At 34.0% G+C, this 10,238-nt stretch overlaps 1 protein-coding gene across 2 annotated transcripts in view; it reads left to right on the forward strand.

Moving 5' to 3' along the window:
• Positions 1-8,346, forward strand: part of PPP1CB (protein phosphatase 1 catalytic subunit beta) — a 52,857-nt gene extending 44,511 nt beyond the window's left edge. For both annotated transcript variants that reach the window (XM_077152489.1, XM_077152491.1), the window contains exons 8-9: positions 2,739-2,873; positions 6,534-8,346. In XM_077152489.1, the coding sequence (XP_077008604.1) occupies positions 2,739-2,873; positions 6,534-6,638 (240 nt within the window). In that variant the 3' untranslated portion in view covers positions 6,639-8,346. The remainder of the gene's footprint in view (positions 1-2,738; positions 2,874-6,533) is intronic.
• The last annotated feature ends 1,892 nt before the right edge of the window (positions 8,347-10,238 follow it).

The raw sequence follows: 10,238 nt of genomic DNA on the forward strand, positions 1-10,238 counted from the left end.
GTTCTATGTTATTTCTCTTTTCTCCAGGGCTTTATTCCCTATGACATGACACTTGATTGTGTCTACCTGTTTGTGTGACCCTATATGATAAACAAAGACTGGCTGTTCAATATTTGTATATGTTGTATATATCTCGTGCCTTTTAGCAGGATTTCCTGTGTTGTTTAGCTGAACCCAAATCCTTTGCTTTTAGCAAAGTTGTCTTTTAATCTGTAAATGTTATTTTTTGTTTTTAGGAGATAACATAGCAGAGTTGCTAAATTTCCTAACTGAAATACCTACTGTGTTAGTTTGCAGGCTGCCAGAATACAATATACCAGAACTAGAACTGCTTTTAAAAAGGAGAATTTAATAGATTGCATGTTTACAGTTCTAAGCCTGTCAAATTCTCCAAACTAAGACACCAACAGTAGGTTACCTTTACTCAAGAAAAGCCAATTGGTCAGAAAAACCTCTGTCAGCTAAGTAATTAAGTGGCTGGCATCTGCTGGTTCTTGCTCCTGGATGCCATTGTCCTCAGCCTCTGTTCCTGTAGGAGTTCCTCACTTTGCTTCTCCAGGGCTGGCTTTCATCTCTTGGCTTTCATTCCCTTGACTCTCTCCAGGTTCAGACTTGCTTAACATCTCATGGTGACATCTGTTGGGCTCTGTTGTAGTTTCCTAGCTACCGGAATGCAATATACCAGAAACAGAATCGCTTTTAAAAAGGGGAATTGAATGAGTTGCTAGTTTACAGTTCTAGGCCGAGAAAATGTCCAATTAAAACAATTCTATAGGAATGTCCAATCAAAGGCATCCAGGGTTCAAGAAGGCCAATGAAGTTCAGGGTTTCACTCAAGTGAGAAGGCACATGGCGAACAGAGTCAGGATTTCTCTCATCTGGAGAGGCATGTGGCGAGCATGGCATCATCTGCTAGCTTTCTCTCCTGGCTTTCCTTCACGAAGCTCCCCAGGAAGTGTTTTCCTTCTTCATTTCCAAAGGTCGCTGGCTGGTGGACTCTGCTTCCGTGGCTATGTTGTTCTGCTCTGCTCTCTCTGAATCGCTCTTATTCTTCAAAATGTTTCCTCTTTTATAGGACTTCAGAAACTAATCAAGACCCACCCAAATGGATGGAGACATGCCTCCAACTAATCCAGTTTAACAACCACTCTTGATTATATCTCATCTCCAGGGAGATGATCTAATTACAGTTTCAAACAATGCTGACTAGGGATTAGAAGAAGCGGCTATCTTTGCAAAATGGAATTAGGATTAAAACATGGTTTTTCTAGGGTACATAATATCATTTCAAACCAGCACAGGCTCCAAGCATTTCCAAACATCTGTGTCTCTGTTCTCCACATATCCACATCTGTATCAACTCTGCATTTTCTGTCAGCTCTGTCATTTCTTGCTCTCCCAAAATACTTCCTCTTTTAAAAAAGGATTCTAGCAAACTAATTAAGACCCGCTTTGAATGGTTGGAGTCACTTCTTCATCTAATTGAAACAGTCACGTTTTCATGGAGATAATCTAAAGCTTCTGTAGTATAGTGTTGAATTAGGATTAAAAGAAATGGCAGCCTCCACAAGATTGAAGCAAGATGAAAGCATTACTTTTCTGTGGTACATAATATTTTCAAACTGACGTACTAAGTGATAATCAGTTTCTTCAGTTGTATCCTCATTCACTGGTCTTTACAAAAGTTGATAGTTTTTTGTTTGGTTTTAAATGAGATAGCTGAGCTTCCTTAGTTTGTGTGGTCTCCCCCCCAGACTTACTATAGAAAACAACACGAACTATGAATATTTCCTTTTAAAAAACTTCATATAATAAATGTTTGAACAAATGAACAAATAGAGAAATGTACTTAGTGCCAAGAATTGTGCTGGACTGGGGTAGCAAAGGCCCTAGTCTAACAGAAAAGGTTATTACCTAAATTTTGACATGTGGTGATTATAACAAGGAAATACCTGTTCTTGAGGTAAGAGTTATAAGGAAATAAAATGATTTTGAAGGCTCTTCCTTGTATTAGTAAATACTGTAGGAAAATTTTGCTCATCAAAAGGATGCCTAAAACATTTTAAAAAGTAATCTTGCCTCCTATAAACAAATATAAAATGTTTACATGTTAGCTACTTCTCTGATTTCTAGAGCTGCAAAACAGGTCACTCAAGAATTGACAACAAATACTAGAAATGATGTCAAATCATAAAATAATAACACGTATAAAAATTCAGTCTATAAGCATCTAACTTTAAAAATTATAATCTGTAAATTAAGATAAATTTAGTAAATTTTTGTTCTATAACTAATGCTAATAGAAGATTAGATAATGGAGGAAGAAAAATGCTAATGGAAAAGAGCCTCTTTTCATTGGCTGCTGTTCTTTGAATTAAGGATTCTGCTATTGGATCATAATCCTATCTTCAAATAAGTAATTTTTTTGTGACTCAGCTCCCTGTAGTGGTTACCCCTATTAACATATTTTGTTTCTGTCCCATAGGGAAGTCTGGGAAGTCTTAGAAATGGTGTGATTTTCAGACCTTTTAGTAATAATGAATTTATTTCATTCAAGCTAAATCCTTGCCATTATAGAAAAGACAGACCAATTTTAATATTCTAGCAAGTTTTAAAAGTAAAAATCACAATCTCAAAAACATTTAAAACAAGGATAATTTTAGGTCTTTGTCACATTAGTATGATGGTTGAAAATAACGTATAAATAAATTTGTTTTCTTTTGACTTTCCTTTGACAGGTAGTTGAAGATGGGTATGAATTTTTTGCTAAACGACAATTGGTGACCCTATTTTCAGCCCCAAATTACTGTGGTGAATTTGATAATGCTGGTGGAATGATGAGTGTGGATGAAACTTTGATGTGCTCATTTCAGGTATGATATAAATACATTATATATAACAAACTCTAAATCTAATTAACTTTCATCAGAAGAACTTTTCTTTTAGATTTGTAATCTTTCTTCAAGCAAGTAGAGAAAATAGATTTTAAGAAGTAATTGGCATTCATATACTAACTAGAAATTTCTGTTTTCAGTTAACAAAGTTTCCAGCTTTTTTATAATATATCAAATATAAGGGTTTTAGGAAATCTAGGTTATCCTTGATTCAGATGTTTTAATTGTTAAATTCCTATATGACCCATTGAATAATGCTTACCTGCTAAAAGAATGTGAATACAATGAATAACTTAGGGTTTTGTTTTCTTTTCAAGCTGACTAGGTGGGACAGTGGGGAGAAAGAGTTTTAAATTATAACTCAGATGAGAATAAAGTAGACTATTTACCTAAGAACAAACTTTCTGCATAATCTTAAACTACCTACTTATAAGCATAGGAAAAATTATATTTTAAAAAAGACCAGCTCTAGCTTTAATGTACTGTTTATACATCATTTTTGCTTACTGACTAAATAAAACTACTGCAGAACTTTGTTTCTGCAGTTATTTTATATTATTGACATGTACACAATTATAGTTCTCTCTTTAAGTGTAGAACGGCTTTCCTATCCCCTTGTCTCTATGTGTTCTATCATTTCCATCCACCGGTACAATTCAGTGGCGTATGGTTGACTTGAGCAGACCTTGTCCTTTGACAGTTGCCGTATTGGGGTTGGAATTATTTTCAGTGAGGCACCATAATGCTCTGAGTAGTTCTAGAAGATACTTCATAAATCTTTTTCTGTATTTTCTCTGTAAAATCATAAAACTGTTTAAAATGTTACATTAAAGATCTGTTTACATTCACCAGAATGACTATAATAATGTCAGATGATAACAAGTGTTGAGAAAGGATATAGAGAAATTGGTGGCAGGAATGTAGAATGGTGCATACACTTGGGAAAACAGTTTGGTAGGTTCCCGGAAATTAAACCTATTCTTACCTTATAACCTAGCAATTCTATTCCCAGATACCCACCCAAGAGAAATGAAAACACTTGTCTATGTATAAACTTGTGTACCAGTGTTCAGTGCAGCATTATTTTTTTTCCTTTATGTTTTAAAATATTTTTGTTGAGAAATTTTCACGTACATATATTCCATACATGGTGTACAATCAGTGGCTCTCGGTATCAAATAGTTGTATATTTATCACCATGATCATTTTTTAGAACATTTGCATCATTCCAGAAAAAGAAGTAAGTCACCCATACTATAACCTTTACCTCTCCCTCTCACTGACCACTAGTATTTCCGTCTACCCAATTTATTTTAACCTTTATCCCCCCTATATTTATTTCTTTATTTTGTCCATGCTTTTACTCATCTGCCTATACGCGGGATAAAAGGAGCATCAGACACAAGGTTTTCACAATCACGCAGTCACATTGTAAAATATCTTTATACAAGAATCAAGGCTATTAGAACACAGCTCAGCAGTTTCAGGTAATTCCCTCCAGCCACTCCAATACACAATAATCTAAAAAAGGGATATCTGTATAATGCATAAGAATAACCTCCCGGATAACGTCTCGACTCTGAAATTTCTCAGCCACTGAAACTTTATCTTGTCTCATTTCTCTCTTCCCCCTTTTGGTCAAGAAGATTTTTTGTCAGTTGCTTGATGCTGAGTCCCACCTCATCCTGTGATTTCTTTCCCACGTTGCTAGGGAAATTTTCACCCCTGTGAGTCATATCACATGTAGGAGGGAGGGCAGTGAGTTTACCTGTTGCGTTGGCTTAGAGTAAGACCACATCCTAGCAATAAAAGAGGTTCTCTGGAGGTGACTCTTGGGCCTAATTTTAAGTAGACAGCCTGTCCTTTGCAGGAATACGTTTCATAGGGACAAACTCCACTGCTTGGGAGAATTATCAGAAATTCTTTCCAAACGGGAAAATTGAATATTTCCTCCTTTCTCCCCAGTGCCCCAAGGGGATTTTCCAAAGACTTCTTTATTCACTGCCCAAATTACTCTGGGATATATTGGGGCATCACACGAACCTGAACAAACCTTTCAAGAGTCCATTTACTTAAGTACTTATGGTGTTCAACTAAACTGACTATACAAGTTAAATTAGGAAATGTACTACCCAAAATACAAATTTTGTACCAAATAAACATCTCTCCCTTTAGTCTCACACAAGTTGAAGTTTTAAAATATAGATATCATCCTTTACCCTTATTCTAATATGCCTTACTCCTCTCCAGATCAGCTTCTTCATATTTCTGTTCAAAGTTCGATCACTTTTTCAGCTTTTTAAACAATTCCTGTATGAGGTTGTGCTAACTTTCATAGCTTCAGAGCTCTGACTCTTTGAGTCTCAGGTGTCACATAAATGAAGTTTCTGGAAACAACCAGGTTCTATACAAAATAGTTCAGTATCTCAGAATTTAAAATTAACAGTTACTCCTGATTACATGTGGCTGCTGTAAGAGTTTACAATCTAGGACTAGCTTACAAAATAGGACCCAACCTGATAAACTCATGTTCTCGACTTTGGTTCACTGAGTTTTTATATTATAATTATTTGTCTTTTTGTTCTTGACATTTCATTCAGCACATAGTCCTTAAGGTTCTTTCACCTAGTTGCATGCCTCACAACTTCATTCCTTCTCCTGCCGCTCAGTAGTCCATTGTGTGTATACACCATAGTTCCCCTTCCATTCCTCAGTTATTGTACTTTTAGACCTTCTCCATCCAGTGTGGACCGGGAACACAGCAGCATTATTTTTAATAGCCGAAAAGTAGAAACAACCCAAATGTCCACCAACTGATAAATGAAAAAACAAAATATCCATATAATAGCCTGTTATCTGGCAATTAAAAGAAATGAAGTACTGATACCTGATGCAACTTGAATGAACCTCAGAAACATGCTAAGTGAACAAAGCCAGTCATAGAAGACCACATATTGTATGGTTCTATTTATATAATATGTCCAGAAGGGGCAAATAAATAGAAAAAGAGCGATTAATGGTTGCCTGGGGTTGGGGGACTTGTAACTAGGGGAGGGCTAAAATTAAATTATGGCAGTGGTTGTAAAAGAACAACTCTGTAAAGTGTACTAAAATCCATTGACTTGTACACTTTAAATGGGTAAATTTTATGCTCTGTACATTATGTCAAAGTTTTTATTTAAAAAAATCTATTTACATTAAAAAGTAAGGTCTCAAGAGGTTATGACTTACTGAAGGTTTTTCCACCAAATAAATACTATGAGGGCTATGATTAGGAAGCAATTTTTACTCTTAAACCAGAGTTCTGTTCCTCACTATGAGGATACACTAATGTGGGGAAAAAATGATTAAATCTAAGGATTAGCTAGTTGATAGAATTAGTGTACTCAAGCTTTTGTTACTGAATATGAATGCGAGGACAAGTAGAATAATAGCATTGTTGGGATGTTCAGACGTTTGCACACTTTTTTTGAGAAATGTTTGGAACTTTGCCATTTTATCCTCTATTTTTGTTACACTTTTATAATGCCATGTATTGGAAAACTATTGTAACGATCATCTTCTTAAGATTCTGGAAGTCTATTATGTAATTTATTGCACTTGAGAGAATAACATTGTTACTGAATTATTTACTTTAAGATATTGAAACCATCTGAAAAGAAAGCTAAGTACCAGTATGGGGGACTGAATTCTGGACGTCCTGTCACTCCACCTCGGACAGCTAATCCACCAAAGAAAAGGTGAAGAAAGGAACTCTGTAAAGAAACCATCAGATTTGTTAAGGACATACTTCATAATATATAAGTGTGCACTGTAAAACCATCCAGCCATTTGACACCCTTTATGATGTCACACCTGTAACTTAAGGAGACGGGTAAAGGATCTTAAATTTTTTTCTAATAGAAAGATGTGCTACACTGTATTGTAATAAGTATACTCTGTTATAATATTCAACAAAATTAAATCCAAATTCAAAATTATCCATTAAATTTACATCTTCATGTATCACAATTTTTGAAGTTGAAAAGCATCCCAGTTAAACTAGATGTGATAGTTAAACCAGATGAAAGCATGATGATCCATCTATTATAATGTGGTTTTAGTGTTGCTTGGTTGATTATTTGGGGCTTGTTTTGTTTTGTTTTTGCTAGAATAATGGCAAAATATTTTTTTAGGTTTATTTTTTTCCTAAACATTTTTTAAAGTGAAATGTGGGAAGAGCTTTACAGATATTCACTGACTCTTTTTTCCCCCTTATCTACTTATGTATCTGTTTGATCTACTAATAAACTTAGGCCTCATTACAGTAAAAATGAATTTTAGAGATTGATAGTTTTAAAAAATTGCAGGCTGTCCAATCCAGTGATGTAATCAAACAGTTTGGGCAAACTTTACAGCTGGTAGTGAATATTTTGCTTTATACAGAAATTGTCACTGATTGGGATTTGTGCACTAGTTTCTAACTTATTGATGCTCTATTGTGCAGTCGCATTTCATTTAACTTTCATATAAGGCTCATATAGTATTACCCAACTAGTTGGTAATGTGATAATGTGGTACCTTGGCTTTAGATTTTAATTCGCACGAAACATCTTTTAGCATGCTTAACTTTCTGGTGACACCCTCATCTACATTGGCTTTGTTTTTTGGGGGGGTTTTCTTTGTTGTTGTTGTTTGTTTTTAGATCAAGAGAACATGAGAATCTTTTTTTTGACCAGCTTTGAAAGCTAACACTATATCTCCTTTTCCCCCCCTCTATAAGGTTGTATTTAAATGAATGCTGGTCAGTGGGACATTTTGTCAGCTATGGATATTGGGTGCTTAAACTGTCTAATATTGCCATGTGGATGTTTTATACAATTGATTGTAAGGCTTATGTCACTAAAGATTTTTATTCTTCTGATTTTTCATGATCCAAGTTCACATGATATTGTATAGACATGCTTTGTAGTGAACTGTAGTAGCAATAATTTCTGTACATGATCAAGAGCTTATTGCAGCCTTTCTTTTCCTGTTCTCGCTCTTTTTAAGGGTTAGTATTAACAAATGGCAAGGAATAGAAAAGTCAACATAAAGATTTTAGTCGGAGAACTTACAGGACATAGACTTGTGATTCTTTGGATGTGACACTGTTGGATGTGATTCTAAAAGCTTTTATTGAGCATTGTCAAATTTGTAAGCTTCATAAGGATGGACATCAGATTTATAATGCCCTTCTATATATGTGCTACCGTAGATGTGAAATTCTTGACTTTAATATTGTCTTTCAAAATGTTAAATTGAGAATTCTGTTAACATTTTATGAATTGGCGCATTGTATTACTGCAAGAGATCGTTGATTTTCAGCACAGTGCAAAGTTCTTTAAAATGCATACATCTTTTTTTCTAATTCATTTTGTTTAAAGCACATTTTAAATGTAGTTTTCTCATTTAGTAAAAGTTGTCTAATTGATATGAAGCCTGACTGGTTATTTTGTTCCTTTTTTGCTCTTTTCGTCGAGATACTTAAAAATGCTTTTTATTCAGATGGATATTATGCCCTTGAAAGTACATTGAATTGATTCTGAAAGTATTCATGAACTGCATGATGTATTCAGTTAGGTCACAAAGGCTTTTATCTGATGTGATTTGTGTATCTTAACTAAGTGTAAGTAGCACAAATTATAACTAAGTGTAAGTAGCACAATTTCTAATAGAATTTTGGATGTATTCTTTTAGTAGTCATATTGAAGTTTATTCTAGAAAATAAACCTTTGGCAGGGTAAAGGGCAGTCACTCTTAATAATCTGAAATCCTGCGGGGTAAGTTTTAAAATAATTCTTCAGGTCCAGAGTGAGTATGAAGAAATAGTTATTAAAATTAAGCCAATTTATATTGGTCAGTAAATTTAAAGGATGGAAATTCATCCTGCTTAAACACTATCCAAGCATTCTTAGAAATCATTTTAATAGCTTCTGTTTACATACAGATAATGTGTTTATTACAACTATTATTTATTTGGCAGCACTGCTACTTGAAACAAACCTTCATTTCTTAGGAAAAAAATATCCAAAATTCCAGTGTCACTAAATTGTTCTTCCTTACTATTTTTTCAATTTAATGATTTTCTAAATATAAATTTTTACAAATGCAAATCTTAAATCCAAGTGTCATGACATTCAAAGTCACTAGATTTCTGTGATAATGTGATACATAAATCACATGGGTATAGCATGATTATTGTTAATTTTTGTTCTTGAATGAAAAGAATTCAATTCAGTGGACTCTTTGCATTAATGGTCACTGTTTCAATTTTGCCCAGGGACAGATTGGAATTAACAGCAGAAAGCTCAGTTTATGCAGAATTTTGAGTCATTAGGTATTTAAGCCTGGCCTACTGTCCTCATCCACATTGCCATATCCCTTTATTGTAAAGAGTACTTAAACACTCCTGCAGTTTTATTTTAAACGGGAAAAATTCCAGCAAGAATAATTTTAAAGCTTAAAAGGTGATTAATCTGAAGTGAGAGTGTTAAGGGGGAAGTATATATATATATATATATATATACCTTGCTAAAAATGTTTTTAGAGATGGAAGTTGGTCAGGCTAACTTTACTATTGCTACCCCACCCTAATACTACATCCTCCATCTCATAACCATATGTGAATGGGAACAATGCTTGAGAAGACACTTAATAATAGTTTGAGGGCACTAGTTCTTGGAAATATGTTGTCCCGTTGTCTTAGTACATTTCCATGTTTAATGAATAAATAAAAAAATGGTTAAAAGAATTTAAAGTGACAGCATACCTTGCAAAAAACAGCAGGAAATAATTGGTTCTAGATAATTATATGCCTAGAGGTTTTTTTGTTTGTTTGTTTTTGTTTTTTTTTTTTACATTATTTCTCTTTATGAAGTTTCTTCAACAAAAGTGAAACTTTAGATACAGTATACATGTTGATCTCTTGTTAAAATAGAATTTTACCTGTATATTTGAGTGCCGGAATTTATGAACAAATTCCTTTATTAAAAAAGAAAAAACATCAAAGCTTGTTTACTTCATCTACCACTTCCTACAGTGACTGTGTATTACGTTTAAACAATAAGCTTAATTTCTCTTTGTGATTTACTTCTTTCTCATTCAGGTTGCCAGTGTTTTATTAAATAATACTTTTATATAAAAAGTGGCCATAAACCTTTGCTGCTTCTTTGAAATTGTAGCCAGCTTAATATGGTTAATATGGTCTTACTTATAAACCAAAATATTTTGGATGGGTATAGCATGGAAAATCATAAGTGAATGTATGTGTGAGAGAGAAGAGATTGAGAGTTAGCTGCTTCCGGTTATAGGTTCCTTTTTTCT

The sequence above is a fragment of the Tamandua tetradactyla genome, chromosome 3, assembly GCF_023851605.1.
Source record: "Tamandua tetradactyla isolate mTamTet1 chromosome 3, mTamTet1.pri, whole genome shotgun sequence".
NCBI lineage: Eukaryota > Metazoa > Chordata > Mammalia > Pilosa > Myrmecophagidae > Tamandua > Tamandua tetradactyla.